This window comes from Ranitomeya variabilis, chromosome 7, assembly GCF_051348905.1.
Source record: "Ranitomeya variabilis isolate aRanVar5 chromosome 7, aRanVar5.hap1, whole genome shotgun sequence".
Classification (NCBI taxonomy): Eukaryota; Metazoa; Chordata; class Amphibia; order Anura; family Dendrobatidae; genus Ranitomeya; species Ranitomeya variabilis.
Genome location: NC_135238.1, coordinates 88,586,767 through 88,604,335, shown reverse-complemented (window position 1 = coordinate 88,604,335; position 17,569 = coordinate 88,586,767). Strand labels below are relative to the sequence as shown.

At 40.6% G+C, this 17,569-nt stretch overlaps 1 protein-coding gene across 5 annotated transcripts in view; it reads left to right on the top strand.

The window, feature by feature from the left end:
* Positions 1 to 17,198, top strand: part of HECW2 (HECT, C2 and WW domain containing E3 ubiquitin protein ligase 2) — a 346,877-nt gene extending 329,679 nt beyond the window's left edge. For all 5 annotated transcript variants that reach the window (XM_077275387.1, XM_077275388.1, XM_077275389.1 and 2 more), the window contains 6 exons: positions 2,239 to 2,368; positions 2,661 to 2,807; positions 4,781 to 4,895; positions 6,883 to 6,968; positions 8,839 to 8,951; positions 16,382 to 17,198. In XM_077275387.1, the coding sequence (XP_077131502.1) occupies positions 2,239 to 2,368; positions 2,661 to 2,807; positions 4,781 to 4,895; positions 6,883 to 6,968; positions 8,839 to 8,951; positions 16,382 to 16,493 (703 nt within the window). In that variant the 3' untranslated portion in view covers positions 16,494 to 17,198. The remainder of the gene's footprint in view (positions 1 to 2,238; positions 2,369 to 2,660; positions 2,808 to 4,780; positions 4,896 to 6,882; positions 6,969 to 8,838; positions 8,952 to 16,381) is intronic.
* The last annotated feature ends 371 nt before the right edge of the window (positions 17,199 to 17,569 follow it).

Genomic DNA, 17,569 nt, shown 5'->3' with positions numbered 1-17,569 from the left:
CTCTATATAGTATATATCTGTATGTCATCTCCTCCTGTATATAGTATATACCTGTGTGTAATCTCCCCTGTTTATAGTATATACCTGTGTGTCATCTCCTCCTGTATATAGTATATATCTGTATGTCATCTCCTGTATATAGTATATACCTGTGTGTCATCTCCCCTGTATATAGTATATACCTGTGTGTCATCTCCTCCTGTATATAGTATATATCTGTGTGTCATCTCTTCCTGTATTAGACCGCGTTCACATGTTATTTGGTCAGTATTTTTACCTCAGTATTTGTAAGCTAAATTGGCAGCCTGATAAATCCCCAGCCAACAGGAAGCCCTTCCCCCTGGCAGTATATATTAACTCACACATACACATAATAGGTCATGTGACTGACAGCTGCCGTATTTCCTATATGGTGTTCGGTATTCATACACGTTGATACGGTGTGTGATCCAACATACAGCATAAACCACTTCTGTCTTCCAAATAAGCAGACTGTTCTCTGTAGTCTAACTTGTTTATTGGTAACAGGTATTGAAAATGCAGTAAAACTAAAGGAATACAAATGACATATATAAGTATTGAGCTAAACATTCACTCGGCTGATACTTTACAACTGACAAAGAAAGTATACAGTATGATGCAACCTATGTACATAACTACATACAGTAAGTCCCTGGTAATCACATTTCCTGTGTACTGGCTGCTATACCGTTAATCACATTCTGTACAACACTACATTGCAAGAACAGGGATAATGATCTTACCGGATAAACTTTACCAGGATGGCAGCTAAGTAAGGTATTTCCAGCACAGCAGAAGAACACGTGTGTCCAAGAAGAACACAGAGGGAAAATGGAGGTTCCTCATCCCAAAATGCCTTGGTGCAATCCCACAATGCAACACTCTAATTATTACTAAAAAACACAGTTTATAAATTTAACCACCACTGGGTGGTGCTATAACACAGCAAAAACCAAAACACTAATAGTAGTGAACCTTTAAAGCATAATTGGAACCACACTGTCCTTCTTAAAATGGACAGAACATATGGTACATTTGTTGCTCTTGTAGTTTGTCTGCTTATTAATCAGATTTTTATTTTTGAAGGATAATACCAGACTTGTGTGTGTTTTAGGGTGAGTTTCATGTGTCAAGTTGTGTGTGTTGAGTTGCATGTGGCTACATGCATGTAGCGACTTTTGTGAGATGAGTTTTGTGTGGCGACATGCGTGTAGCAACATTTTGTGTGTTGAGTTGCATGTGACAGGTTAGTGTAACAAGTTGTGTGCAGCAGGTTTTGCGCATGGCGAGTTTTGCGTTTGGCGAGTTTAATGTGTGGTGCGTTTTGAGTATGTGCAAGTTTTGTGTGAGGCAACCTTTGCATGTGGCGAGTTTTCCATGAGGTGAGTTTTGCATGTGTGGCGAGTTTTGCGTGAGCCTAGTTTTGCATGTGGCGAGTTTTGCGCGTGGCGAGTTTTGAGCGGTGACTTTTGTGTTTCGACTTTTATGTGGCGAGGTTGGTGTATGTGTGGTGAAATGTGCGCTGAGGGTGGTATATGTGTTCAAGCACGTGGTAGTGTGTGGCGCATTTTATGTGTGTGTTCATATCCCCGTGTGGTGAGTATCCCATGTCGGGGCCCCACCTTAGCAACTGTACGGTATATACTCTTTGGCGCCATCGCTCTCATTCTTTAAGTCCCCCTTGTTCACATCTGGCAGCTGTCAATTTGCCTCCAACACTTTTCCTTTCACTTCTTCCCCATTATGTAGATAGGGGCAAAATTGTTTGGTGAATTGGAACGCGCGGGGTTAAAATTTTGCCTCACAACATAGCCTCTGACGCTCCCGGGGTCCAGACGTGTGACTGTGCAAAATTTTGTGGCTGTAGCTGCGATGGTGCCGATGCCAATCTTGGACATACACGTATACACACACACATTTAGCTTTATATATTAGATAATATGTATATACAGTATATATTATTTGTGAAAAAGCAAGAGCAGTTTTTTCTTTTCTGTATTTTATAATGCTTATATAAATTTCCTAAATTGCGCTGTAAGGCTATATGAATAGTAACCACGCTCATATGCTCTCGACAAGACACTGGACTTTAGCCGAGAGTGGACACTGAATCCGTATTACCTGTTTTCAGTGGTCCAGCATTCTATGTATTGTCAATATTAGATTTCTGCCGTGTTAGTCACTTCATTTTCATGCCTGTCCTTTATATATTTGCAGACTTTGTGATTTGAGTGACTTAGAATATCTTGATGAAGAATTCCATCAGAGTCTCCAGTGGATGAAGGACAATGACATCCATGATATTCTAGACCTTACTTTCACTGTCAATGAAGAAGTATTTGGCCAGGTAAAAAAATCTTGAGAGCCAGTCAGTAGAATAGAGTGTAAAAAAAAATAGATCGATATACACACACGAACGACTGTGTATGGAAATGTACAGTATTTATAGATGCTGGTCTTTGATAAAATGGCTACTATTAATGGACCCCATAACGGAAACCTCATGGTCTTTAAATGGTCATTAAAGTCAGTGGGTTTCGGCTGGAATAGTTTGTGCCTGCCTTGTGACAGATCTTCGTAATTTTCGTTTTTGTTTTTTCTGCATGAAAAATATCTGACAATTTTTTTTCCCCCCCAAGATTACAGAACGCGAGCTCAAACCCGGGGGTGCTAACATAGTTGTGACTGAAAAGAATAAAAAGGAATACATTGAAAAAATGGTCAAATGGAGAATAGAAAGAGGAGTGGTGCAGCAGACAGAAAGCCTTGTGCGTGGCTTTTATGAGGTAAATGAATAAATTGTAATGTTTTAGCCAAAGTACTTCCAATAATTTAGACAAAAGTAGAGTACAGATCCTTCAACCAACATTCATCATATAAATGTCTAATCGTTGTGGACCCCACTAATCACTAAAATAGGTGTCTCAAGACCCTGTTCATCTTCACAGCATTTCCATGGCTGAAGTATTCTGTATGGAGCAATGATAGAGCGTGGCCCCACTTCCATTCAGGACTTACAAAACAGCCGAGTACCAGAATGTCCACCAGCCTTCATAGACATTGAACGGAGTAGCAGGGTATTCTCATGTTTGTAAGTTAGCCCTTATCCTGAGGATAGGGTATAATGTCCCAATCTCTGGGGGTCCAACTGCTGGATACCACAAAGAGTCCTATGTATATGGAGCGATATTTGAGTATACACACATATGGTACATTCATTCTCAATGGTACCGCCAGAAGTAGCAGAGCGCTGTGCTCAACTTGTCATCACAACTCCCATAAGAATGAATGGAGCGGCAGTACATATGATCAACCTCCTCTACATCTACATAGAGCACAGGTTCTTGGGATCGGTGTGGGTCCCAGCAGTCAGATCCCAGTAATCGGGAAGTTACCCTCTATTCCATGGGTAAGGGATAGCTTGCAAACTTGAGAACAACTCTTTAATTGTCACTTTTTTTTATTAACCTGCTCTTTTCTGTACATTTTTGTGGAACGGAGTACACAGGATTTAAGATCTATTGATTGTGGGGGTTGCCCAGCATTCAGATATTTATCACCTATACTGTATAAGTGATAAGTGTCATTTGTGGTAAATGCTGTTATTCATATTGATTATTATTAACCTGTTAATGACCTACATCGTACATTTTCATCATAAGTTGATAAGGAATGTATGTAGCAGAGTTCATACGCAGCAGATGCCGGCTGTGTTACATTGCCGACATCTGCCAGTAACCTTTTAAAGTGTCAATCTCTGACAGCAGCATTTATGTAATGTTATTGCCGATGTGCCCAGACTCCCATCAGGTCCCCATGACACAACCTCAGGAAACCAGTGGGTTACCATGACATTCGGGGGCTTCCTGAACGCCCCCATAACTGTCATTATAGACCTCCTGTGAAGCTCAGCCACAGACTGAGCATCATAAGAAAACTGCAGTGTGATTATATACTGTGGTATATGCAGTATAAGTGATAAGACCATCACAGGTTCAAGTCTCCTAAGGGCGCTAAAAAGTAAAGTACAAATAGAAAAAAATAAAAACTATAAAAATTCTAATTTCCCCTCTTTGTATGCCATAAAACACATAATAAATATGGTGCAAGCCATGAAAGATATTTTGTTGGCACAAGTTAGCCAGATTTCTGGGGCACATGGCTCTAAAAATCTCACCCATTGCCTGATCTTAGTGTTCAGTACACTTGTGCAATTTGTATAATTATTTTAATATCTTTGCACAATAATATCAATTAAAAATAAACAAATTTGATCTTTGTCCCCATAACCTCTGAATGTTCTGTCATTGTAGTACAATTGTTTGGTTAGTAGTATAATGTACTAATGCCAAAAAATAAACTTTGAGTAGTTAAGATCATAAAAGACATAGGCTCCGATTCATCAAGACTGGCGTGGTTCATGTCATGAATTTGAGGAGCGGCCGTCACAACACCTTGTCCTGCCCCATGTCTGCCCATTTTGTTGGAGCTGGCAGTAACTATCATGGACACACCAAAAGTAGCTACATATTGTGACTGCCAGGTTTCTCATGGAATGGCTTTGGGGAATCTGTGCCAGTTTCTTTAGTCCATTGCACCATATTGTTGGAAATCTTCTATAGTGAAATGCTGGGATATGAGTGAATGTTTCCCTTGTAATCCATATTGTAAAGTATCTATCCAGAGGTTGTGCAGATATACGCTGTCCGTGGTAAGATGTTTTATAAGGTCTCTGTTTTCCTGCCGTTGCCTCCTGCAGGTGGTAGACGCTCGCCTGGTGTCCGTTTTTGATGCAAGGGAACTTGAGCTGGTTATAGCGGGAACAGCAGAGATTGATTTGGGTGATTGGAGAAATAATACAGAGTACAGAGGAGGTAAAGAAATGTTCTGTGATCGAAGTCCAGTTATATTACTGCTACATGTTGACGTTCAGTGTGGAGCTTTGGCTTACAGCCATGCTGACCATTGTAGTAGGACATTTTTACTGTTAGATTACATGATGTAAATCTGTGAGCAAAATGTTTCCATTAACATGAAAATTAAATATGTTGGCTATCATATACAGGGGGTACGGAAAGTATTCAGACCCCTTAAAATTTTTCACTCTTTGTTTCATTGCAGCCATTTGATAAATTCAAAAAAGTTTATTTTTTTCTCATTAATGTACACTCTGCACTCCATCTTGACTGAAAAAAACCCAGAAATGTAGAAATTTTTGCAAATGTATTAAAAAAGAAAAACTAAAATATCACATGGTCATAAGTATTCAGACCCTTTGCTCAGTATTGAGTAGAAGTTCAGTCAGGTTGGATGGTGAACGTTGGTGGACAGCCATTTTCAGGTCTCTCCAGAGATGCTCAATTGGGTTTAGGTCAGGGCTCTGGCTGGGCCAGTCAAGAATGGTTACAGAGTTGTTCTGAAGCCATTCCTTTGTTATTTTAGCTGTATGCTTAGGGTCATTATCTTGTTGGAAGGTGAACTTTCGGCCAAGTCTGAGGTCCAGAGTACTCTGGAAGAGGTTTTCATCCAGGATATCTCTGTACTTGGCCGCATTCATGTTTCCTTCAATGACAACCAGTCTTCCTGTCCCTGCAGCTGAAAAACACCCCCATAGCATGATTCCGCCACCACCATGTTTCACTGTTGGGATTGTATTGGGCAGGTGATGAGCAGTGCCTGGTTTTCTCCACACATACCACTTAGAATTATCACCAAAAAGGTCTATCTTCGTTTCACCAGACCAGAGAATCTTATTTCTCGTAGTCTGGGAGTCCTTCGTGTGTTTTTTTTTTTTTAGCAAACTCTATGCGGGCTTTCATATGTCTTGCACTGAGGAGAGGTTTCCGTCGGGCCACTCTGCCATAAAGGCCCAACTAGTGGACGGCTGCAGTGATAGTTCACTTTATGTAATTAAACACAGCTGGACTCCAATAAAGGAGTAGAACCATCTAAAGGAGGATCACAAGGAAATGGGCAGCATGTGACTTAAATATGAGGGTCTGAGCAAAGGGTCTGAATACTTATGGCCATGTGATATTTCAGTTTTTCTTTTTTATTAAATTTGCAAAAATTACTACATTTCTGTTTTTTATCAGTCAAAATGGGGTGCAGAGTGTACATTAATGTGAAAAAAATGAACTTTTTTGAATTCAGAAAATGGTTGCAATAAACGAGAATGAAAAATTTAAAGGGGTATGAATACTCTCCGTACCCACTGTATTATTCCTAAGCCCCCATACATATGCACACGCAGTTGGGGATTTTCCAGGGTGACAGTGAAGTAAGCTGCGTCAGATCTCTAGCGGCAGATTATTTCCTGCAGAAACCAAAAGATTGAATAACAAATTACAGTGTGCCCCATGCTACTTTTCTCCGGTATCGTGTTTGAGAGAAGAGTGAGAATCCACCATACATATTACAATGAGGGGCTTACACCGAGGCTTTTAGGCTCCGTTCGCATTTTGTCAATGCTATGTAAAAATAGGATGTTGATATATAAATAAAATAAAATATACCGTATATCTGGATCTTGTCTCTTGATAAAAACTGAAATTTGTGACCTTCTTTATTTTCTAATCTGTCCATTTTTGTTTCGGTTGTTTTTAAAAAATATGTAAACAGGAAAAAAAACCATTAACATGAACATTTTTGACAGGTTGAATGTAAATGATTCCAGTACTGGCAGTGTAAATGTCCCTCTCATTACCTCGCCTAACCTCCAGTTGGGGTAGTAAGTTAGCATTAAAGAGTTTGTTTTTCTTTAGCATATACATCCATAAACCCCTCATTGCCATGTAAAATAAATCCTTTCCTGTAATTGCAGTTGATAATGTTGACGTGTTAACTATTTATTGCCCCTAGGTTACCATGACAATCATATTGTTATAAGGTGGTTCTGGGCGGCAGTAGAGCGCTTTAATAATGAACAGCGCCTACGTTTGCTACAAGTAAGTGTCACCTTTCCAAACTTTATTACTAAATGAAGCGTTGAGTAGATGTAGCAGACAGAGCTCATTATGAGAAACCGCACATATAGGGAACCTGTCTGCAGGGTTTAGTCACCCAAACCGCCACCAGTCTGTCATTCAGGACTGTTAACGGGTTCACAATGATGATCTTCTACCAGATTTGGCAATAACTTGGATTGATGAGTTCATTCTGAAGTACAGAGATGGAGCCACCGTTCTGTACAATCAGGCTGTCCAGTTCCACAGGCCAGTTATGTCCTCACAAGCAGGTGAAGGCTCGGCCTCCTCTCACTGCGCATGTGTCAGGCTTTGTGCCGGTCAAACCAGGAGGGGGACTGACCGGCTTGACTGTTCAGGAGAGTAGCTCCACCCCCGTGACTCCCTCTGTGGTCAGAATACAGTGATCAAATGATCAGTTATATTTCCCTTACTCTGCAAAATTTAGTCTTTCTCAATACAAGTTCATAAAATATTAAGCGAATTAAAAAAAATAATATATAGTAATAACCTTCAGTCTTCAGTACATGCTAAATGATCGGGAAGGAGATGTCACTCATGCGCTGCTGAAGGTGAATCCACAATGCTTTCCAACGGATAAAAAATATAACATTTATTGTACAGGTTTACAGGGTCATCATGTGTCGAGGTCACGTAGGACCTCTTCATCAGGATAGAGAGCAGGTTTCTGTCCTGATGAAGAGGTCCTACGCGACTTCAAAACGCGTTGACCCTGTAAACTTGTACAATAAATGTTATATTTTTTTATCCGTTGGAAACCATTGTGGATAAATCTTCGGCAGGGCATGAGTGACATCTCCTTCCCGATCATTTTGCACTGTTTGGTCCTTCTAGTGACTGATGTCCTTGCGTCAGCTCATATCTATTTCATGCCAGTTATATGTTGCTAAGTAGCAACCATACAAGGTGAGTGGATTCCTTGCCACCTCTATTTTACCAGTTAAGACCCTATTGCGCTTTCTTTTGTTCCCAGTTTCGTTTTCGTATATTCAGTACATGCTGTTGCTGCCGTGTTTCTAATTCTGGTGTTGTCTGGCTGTAAACCTATGAAACGGAGCTGGACTCCTCATCTCTATACAATGTGTAGTGCCTGCTCCTGGGTACCGCAGAACATTTCCTATTTAATGCACCACTCGTGCGGGTTTTTATTGCACTGCTGTGCTGGTGCTTCTAATCTAAGGTCCCTGACATTTGTTTTATACTTACCACCCACCAATGTCTTCACATTTTATCGCTATCGCTCCAGATGGTTTTCAGCAGTTTTTGACCTGTTCCATCAAACACTGGAGCGAGCCGGAGGTGACTTTTCAGTGTAAGTCTATGAGAGGCTGGTTCTGGCCTTGTTCTGGCTCTCACACTTACATTGAGCTCCAATGACTGTTACCTCTGACTCCCGGTCAGTCAGACGTTACGGTCACAAGATGGCGGTGTGAGACTGGAGCAGTGCTGATAAACCTAGGGTCAGGGACCGTAAGGTAGTAGCTCCACTCCAGCGCTGCAATTAAAACAAAGACCACTCTTGTGGTGCTTTAAAAGAAAAAGACGAGGTTACCTGGGCAGTGAAAGCATATTTACCGTAGGTCCAAGTGCTGTGAATACGTATCGGCTTAGCCGTAACGCCAGTCCTGTTACTGACCTGATGAGCCGCTGTGATATTGGCACCCAGTAACCGCTATGATATTTGGTGATAATGACACAGAGTCTGATGTCAGGCTGTTGTCTCTAACTTACTATTACACATACTAAATACTGTATATGTGATGATGATATTGCTTTACCTTTTTCTAGCAGATGTTTTATTATAGATCTTTATTCCTTCCACTTTTGCCAGTTTGTTACTGGGACCTCCAGTATCCCATATGAAGGCTTTGCATCTCTCAGAGGCAGCAATGGGCCACGACGATTCTGTGTGGAAAAATGGGGAAAAATAACAGCTCTTCCCAGGTAACTAATGTAGATTGTTTGCTTTATCGCTTCCTGGGCATTTAGTAAAATGTCAGTCATAGACAAGACATTAGAAGTAAATGGAATATTAATATAAAACAGTATGTATGTATATATACACTTCTCAACATTGGAGCTGCAACACCAAGAACGAGAAGTGACGTTATTATGGAAATCACAAGATCTATACACATGTTAATGTCGTGTAAATAAAAAAATGTCACAATATCTCGATCTATGAGCGTCATGCACAGAAATACAGCTGGTGTGAGTGCGGGGATTTCTATTCGATACTGAATAAATGTGAGATGTTTTGAAGAGTATTTCCATGATTTGCATATCACTAATATGTCTATCCACCCTATGATTTCCATAACTCCATTTTACAATTTCAGTGTTGATGAGTGTTTGCAGATACCCCTAATGGACATGTGAGGGCCTGGCTGCAATCATCATTGATAAATAGCCAGGATACCACAATCCCAATGAAGGTAGAGATGCCAGACATGTCTCATCACTCCAAGCCGCTAACACTTTTGGAGAAGCCGTGCACCAGTGAAAAATATAAACTCTACAATTAAAATTCTATTTTTCAACCTTTATATGTACCACAAGGTTCTGTTATGATAAATTACATTCCCTGTGCAAATATATGAGGAGCTAGAATAATTCCTTATGTTGTCCAAGGCTTGTATATTGATGAGCAATCACGTTTATGGGAATCGGACATTTCCCATCTTCTCCGCTCAGCTATTTGCAGCTCCCAGTGTTGCTGGATGTATATAGTATACACAGCCCAAGCAGCACGGCTTTGTACAATATGTAGTGACCATTCTCGCAAATCAGTTCCTATTAACATCGCTAGGAGCTGAGTTGTTGTAGGTGATCAGAAATTGGGGCAGCTGCATCTAAGGGATTGAAAAGCTGTGACGTCTGTTGAGTCCCCTCCATACATGTACACACGATAGTCACTGTGCATGCCCGGCGGATGTCAGAAAGTGCTTTTAGCTGTGTGCGCCTTGCAATCTATTAGTTTCTCCACCAGTGAATTTTACCATAAAAATTAAGTACTGTATTTCTGCATATTCTCTGTTAAAAGTATTGTTACTGTTATCATATACTTTTGCAGCCCCATGTTTGATGCAACTGCTCCTGGACTTGTTTATAGTCATTCCATAATGCAGTGTGTGGTCCGATCTTGCTGTCTCTGCCCACTGATGCTCGTAAACCCTCTCCCGAATACTATACTACAGGTCCTTCTCAAAAAATTAGCATATAGTGTTAAATTTCATTATTTACCATAATGTAATGATTACAATTAAACTTTCATATATTATAGATTCATTATCCACCAACTGAAATTTGTCAGGTCTTTTATTGTTTTAATACTGATGATTTTGGCATACAACTCCTGATAACCCAAAAAACCTGTCTCAATAAATTAGCATATCAAGAAAAGGTTCTCTAAACGACCTATTACCCTAATCTTCTGAATCAACTAATTAACTCTAAACACATGCAAAAGATACCTGAGGCTTTTAAAAACTCCCTGCCTGGTTCATTACTCAAAACCCCCATCATGGGTAAGACTAGCGACCTGACAGATGTCAAGAAGGCAATCATTGACACCCTCAAGCAAGAGGGTAAGACCCAGAAAGAAATTTCTCAACAAATAGGCTGTTCCCAGAGTGCTGTATCAAGGCACCTCAATGGTAAGTCTGTTGGAAGGCAAAAATGTGGCAGAAAACGCTGTACAACGAGAAGAGGTGACCGGACCCTGAGGAAGATTGTGGAGAAGGACCGATTCCAGACCTTGGGGAACCTGAGGAAGCAGTGGACTGAGTCTGGTGTGGAAGGAAATGGGCTACAGGTGCCGCATTCCCCAGGTAAAGCCACTTTTGAACCATAAACAGCGGCAGAAGCGCCTGACCTGGGCTACAGAGAAGCAGCACTGGACTGTTGCTAAGTGGTCCCAAGTACTTTTTTCTGATGAAAGCAAATTTTGCATGTCATTCGGAAATCAAGGTGCCAGAGTCTGGAGGAAGACTGGGGAGAAGGAAATGCCAAAATGCCTGAAGTCCAGTGTCAAGTACCCACAGTCAGTGATGGTGTGGGGTGCCATGTCAGCTGCTGGTGTTGGTCCACTGTGTTTCATCAAGGGCAGGGTCAATGCAGCTAGCTATCAGGAGATTTTGGAGCACTTCATGCTTCCATCGGCTGAAATGCTTTATGGAGATGAAGATTTCATTTTTCAGCACGACCTGGCACCTGCTCACAGTGCCAAAACCACTGGTAAATGGTTTACTGACCATGGTATTACTGTGCTCAATTGGCCTGCCAACTCTCCTGACCTGAACCCCATAGAGAATCTGTGGGATATTGTGAAGAGAAAGTTGAGAGACGCAAGACCCAACACTCTGGATGAGCTTAAGGCCGCTATTGAAGCATCCTGGGCCTCCATAACATCTCAGCAGTGTCACAGGCTGATTGCCTCCATGCCACGCCGCATTGAAGCAGTCATTTCTGCCAAAGGATTCCCGACCAAGTATTGAGTGCATAACTGAACATTATTATTTGATGGTTTTTTTGTTTGTTATTAAAAAACACTTTTATTTGATTGGACGGGTGAAATATGCTAATTTATTGAGACAGGTTTTTTGGGTTATCAGGAGTTGTATGCCAAAATCATCAGTATTAAAACAATAGAAGACCTGACAAATTTCAGTTGGTGGATAATGAATCTATAATATCTGAAAGTTTAATTGTAATCATTACATTATGGTAAATAATGAAATTTAACACTATATGCTAATTTTTTGAGAAGGACCTGTACACTACAGAGCCACATTCTGTACGTTTAAAGAGTAGCTAAGCTTTTTTTTAAAATTTTATTATCTTCCAGGCATTGCAAAGGTTTGATTCTCCTCTATAGTGCGGTGCAGTTTCAGTGCCCAGTTCAGGCTCCTTTAGAAACTCCTTGCAACTGCTGCTCAGCAAGAAAACAATATACAGTCTGCGTGCAGGACTTTCCCTCTCTGTGTTCTTTCTCATACTCTGTTTATCTGAATGCATTGTATGGAATTGTCCAGCACCTGGTAAAAGAAGCATAAACTGGGAATTGAAATATCACTGCAGCACAGGATATGGGAGAGAATGAAGCAAAATAATGTAATGAAGTATATTAAAAAAAACTAAAAACTTTCCAATGTCTGGAGGATAATTATATCAAAAAGTTTTGTTTCTCTTTATAACAATTGTGTGACAATGTACACAGTAAAGATAAGTAAAAAATGCTTTTATGCACTGGGCATATGAAGTATATAGCTTATATACTGTAATGATCAAAAGTTTGGACACACCTGTTCATGCAAAAGTTTTCCTTGTTCTTATAGGGATGTGTACATTGTAGAGTAAAGAAACATTCCATATTTTCCGGCGTATAAGACGACCACCAACTTTACCAGTTGAAATATATAATCTTCTCAAAAGTCGGGGGTTGTCTTGTACGACGGTTGTCATCTTGTAGAGCGGGTGTGGAGTCTCGCTTCCGAGGACTGCAGTGAAGCAGCGCGGGCGCACATGTGTGATATCTGAAAGGCAGAGAAGGAGGTAATAGGATACAAGGGCGGACCAGGCGGGTGAAAGAGGTGTGTTTTTCTGGGCACAGCGCCACTCTCTCACCTTTTTCCATACCCGGGGCATCCCGGACGCCTGTAGCTTGCTTCACTTACACTTTCCCGGTGAGGCGCCCTCTCACCTCGTCATCGGGACCGCTCCCCCCACCATATACAGCGATCACAGATTGCTCCGCTCCCGCCCTATTAGACAACACCCGGTGCATAAGACAACTCCCGACTCTGGAGAAGATTTTCAGGGGTTAAAAAGTCATCTTATACGCCGGAAAATAAGGTACGTGTGCCTCTCACAAAATTTGAATATCATTAAACAGTTAATTTATTTCAGTTCTTCAATACAAAAAGTGAATCTCATATATTGTATAGAGTCATTACAAACTGTGATCTATTTCAAGTGTTTATGTTAATGTTGATGATTATGGCGTACAGCCAATGAAAAACCAAAAGTCATTACCTCATTAAATTAGAATAATTAACAAAAACAGCTGCAAAGGCTTCCTAAGTGTTTAAAGAGGTTCCACAATCATGGGGAAGACTGCTGACTTGTCAGATGTCAAGAAGGCAGTCATTGACACACTCCACAAGGAGGGTAAGCCACAAAAGGTCATTTCTAAAGAAGCTTGCTGTTCAGAGTGCTGTATCCAAGCATATTAATGAGAAGTTGAGTGGAATAAAAAAGTGTGGTTAAAAAAAGGTGCACAAGCAACCGGGATAACTGCAGCCGTGAAAGGATTGTTAAGAAAAGGTCATTCAAAAATTTGGGGGAGATTCACAAGGAGTGAACTGCTGCTGGAGTCATTGCTTCAAAAGCCACCACACACAGATGTATCCAGGACATGGGCTACAAGTGTCGCATTCCTTGTGTCAAGCCACTCATGACCAATAGACAACGCCAGAAGTGTCTTAGGCCCCTTTCACACGTCAGTTTTTCGCTGTCAATTACAATCCATTGGCTCGATGGATCCGTTGCAGATTGTGAAAAACTGATGCAACCGATCTATTTTTGGACGGATCCGACTAGCGGATCTGGCTAATTGGATCGGAGCATGCTCAGTTAAAAAAAAATTTGACGGACGGATCCGGCACCATAGGCTTCCATTCTAGCAAACGACGGACGGCGACGGATCCATCTCTGTCCGTTTTTCCGACGTACACAAAAAACATTACTTTGTCCGTTGTCTCCGGCCGCTGGACAAACAATTTTCGATGGATCCGGCGAACAACGGATGAAACGTGAAGCCATCCATCGCAATCCGTTGCTAATACAAGTCTGTGAGAAAAATACGGATCCGGCAGCATCAGTCGACCGATTCGTTTTTTTCAAAATTCGACGGGTTGCGACTTATGGCAAAAAACTGATGTGTGAAAGGGGCCTTACCTGGGCCAAGGAGGAAAAGAACTGGACTGTTGCTCAGTGGTCCAAGGTGTTTTTTTCATATGATAGTAAATTTTGCATTTCATATGGAAATCAAGGTCCTAGAGTCTGGAGGAAGAGTGGAGAGGCCACAATCCAAGCTGCTTGAGGTCTTGTGTGAAGTTTCCACAATCAGTGATGGTTTGGGGAGCCATGTCATCTGTTGGTGTAGGTCCACTGTGTTTTATCAAGACCAAAGTCAGCTCAGCCATCTACCAGGAAATTTTAGAGGATTTCATGCTTCCCTCTGCGGACAAGCTTTTTGGAGATGGAAAATTCATTCTCCAGCAGGACTTGGCACCTGTCCACACTGCCAAAAGTGCCAATATCTCGTTTAAATACAACAGTATCACTGTGTTTGATTGGTCAGCAAACTCGCCTGACCATAACCCCATAGAGAATCTATGAGGTATTGTCAAGAGGAAGATGAGACACCAGATCCAACAATGCACACAAGCTGAAGGATGCTATCAAAGCAACCTGGGCTTCCATAACACCTCAGCAGTGCCACAGGCTCATTGCCTCCGTACCACGCCATATTGATGCAGTAATTGATGCAGAAGGAGCCCCAACCAAGTGTTGAGTGCATTTACTGAATATTCATTTTAGTAGGCCAGCATTTCAGATTTTAAAATAATTTTTTCAAGCTGGTGTTATAAATTTACTGAGATAATGACGTTTGAGTTTTCATTGGCTGTAAGCCATAATCATCAACATTAACAGAAATAAACACTTGAAATAGATTACTCTGTTTGTAATGACTCTATATAATGAGTTTCCCTTTTTGTAATGAAGAACTGAAATAAATTAACTTTTTGATGATATTCTAATTTTGTGAGAAGCACCTGTATGTAAAGCAAAACAGAACATTTGTTAAACCTTAGATTCATCAAAGTACCCCACTTTTACTGTGACGACAGCTTGACACATCCTTTGGCATTCTCTCTAGCAGCTTCATCAGATAGTCACTAGGAATGATTTTCAGTGAACAGGTATGCGTAATCAAGAACTCTTGTGTAAACACCGTCCTTCAGAAAGTGTTTGCAGCAATTAGGTGTGTTTTCTAGAGGTAGTGTTGGTACATTGTTCCATGCAGTCAAAGCTGAGCCGTACTCCAGAACTCTTCTAAGCCAGGATGTGGCAAGACTTACTCAACTAAGCAAAGAGAAATGACAGTCCATCATTCGCTTTTAGACATGAAGATCGTATAATCTGGAAAACCATTAGAATCTTGAAGGGTAGCATCAAATACAGTCATGAAAACCATCAACCACTATAATGAATCTGGCTCTCAGGAGGGCCACCCCAGGAAAGGAAGGTCAAGAATTACCTTTACTGCAGAGGATAAGTTTATCAGTTAACAGACACAGAAACCTCAAATTGACAGCACTTTAGCTAACGACCATCATAAATGATTCATAGATGTAGAGTAGCAGACACGACCCAACATCAATTGTCTAGAGAAGACTGCAAGAAGCAGGCTTCTATGGTCAAATTTCCACAAAATGCAACTACACAGGACCACACACAAGAAGAAGAAGAGACTTGTTTTGGCTATTTAAGATTTTTCATTTACTTCTAGGCACACTTACTAATCGCTACCACAGGGTTCTCCAACAACATTACATCCCATCTGGTTTGCTCTTAGTGCAACCATCATTTGTGTTACCACAAGCCAATCGCCCAAATCACAGATCTAGTCTATGTAAGGGGAGGGGAACGGAGTGCTGCATCAGATGATATGGTCTTCACAATTGCCCACTCTCAACCTGATCGAGATGGTGTGGGTTGGACTGCAGAGTTAAGACAAAACAACCAACAAGTGCTCAGCACCTGTGAAAACTTCAAGATTGCTGGAAAGCCATTCCAGGTGACCTGATGAAGCTGCTTGAGAAAATGCCAATGGGGGAAAAGCTGGTACTTGGAGGAATCTAAGGTTTAATACATATTGTTTATTTTATGCAAATTTTTCATGTTTCCATATCTGTGTTCCTTTGTGGTTTTGCGGTTTTCAGCCTGAATCTACAATGTGCACATTTCCAATAAGAACAAGGAAAACCATTGCATGACAGGTGTGTCCATCATTTTGATCTGGACTGTATATTGACCTCTAGATCACATATATTTGCATATTTTTTCTACAGCTTTATATTTTACACTTTTACAGAAATATTTCAATCACTTTTCCATTTTCCTCGTCACTTACATACGGTACATTGCTCTACTTTGGCTGATCCTTAGTCACAGCATTGATACCGGCATTCTTTATTCTGCCTGTGGCCACTGAAATCATTCCAAATGTGGTTGACAAATACAACCAAAACAACTCGTACATCATATCATGGCAATAAAGGTTATATATATATTTTTTGTTTTTGCAGAGCTCATACCTGTTTTAATCGCCTTGATCTTCCTCCGTATCCTTCTTTTTCTATGCTGTACGAGAAACTCTTAACAGCTGTTGAAGAAACCAGTACGTTCGGCCTTGAGTAGTCCCATAGACGTTGCCCTAAACATTGAAATCACTGTCATTTTATAACAAGGAACTTATTAAAAAGTTGATTTTAAATCCACGAACTTATACGGACATTACCAGAGATTTATCAAGAATGTGTCAAGAATATACTAGAAGAATCCGTCAATGACCAAGACTATGTTACAGCAATGAAAATGGCACCAGGATAAGTCATCAGTGTAAAGTAGTGATCTCCTTCTAGTCCTGCACACTGGAATCCATGGACATGAGACAGAACGTACACTTACATAATGCATTCCAGTTTCTACAGGAAATGTTTAGGTGCTTGCATGGTACGCATCCTATTTTCTTATCTAAGCCGAACTCGGTTTGTAAGGGACGGACTTACTACTTATATGTGTCAAAACCTATGCATGTTTATATCTACAAACTTTTAGTGAAATTATCAGATTTTACACTTGCAAAAAAGGCCTGCACATTCTGTAGATCAATGTATAGTTCTCCGAAACGTTCACATAGATGTTATTGCTTTCTACGCCTCTGTCTGTTAATACTGTTTTTAACTTATACACTCACATGCCAGCACTATAAATAATGAAATGTATTGTAAATTTTTTTATTTATTCTTTGCATCTATACGCGATGCCGTCCTTTATGTCTTTTAATATATTGATTGGTATGAGCATTATTTGTAATTGTTATTAAATTATTCTAAGTCTCGAGATTACATCAGAAAGCAGGAATCTGTGACGTGGTATTATCGTAGCCTTAATCCAGATCATCAGGTAGAGGATAGAACAGAATGGGGGAATTTTTGATTTTCTGTAATTTTGCAGCATGAAGGTCACAAATGTTAGCACCTGGCATGTCTGCGCTGAAATGTGTGACTTTTTTTGTAAAGGTGGCATGAAAAGTGGGCAGGTTACTACAGAGCTACAGCAGCTAGCAACGTTCAGGCAGGTTGTGTATTAAAAAGAATAGAAAACTGCAACTCTTCATTGGCTCTCAGCCGGTGGACATTTCATTTTCACTCTTTGGTCTAGCCGAAGAGGCACCATTCGCAATAAATTTGGTGCATTTTGCTCCATTGACT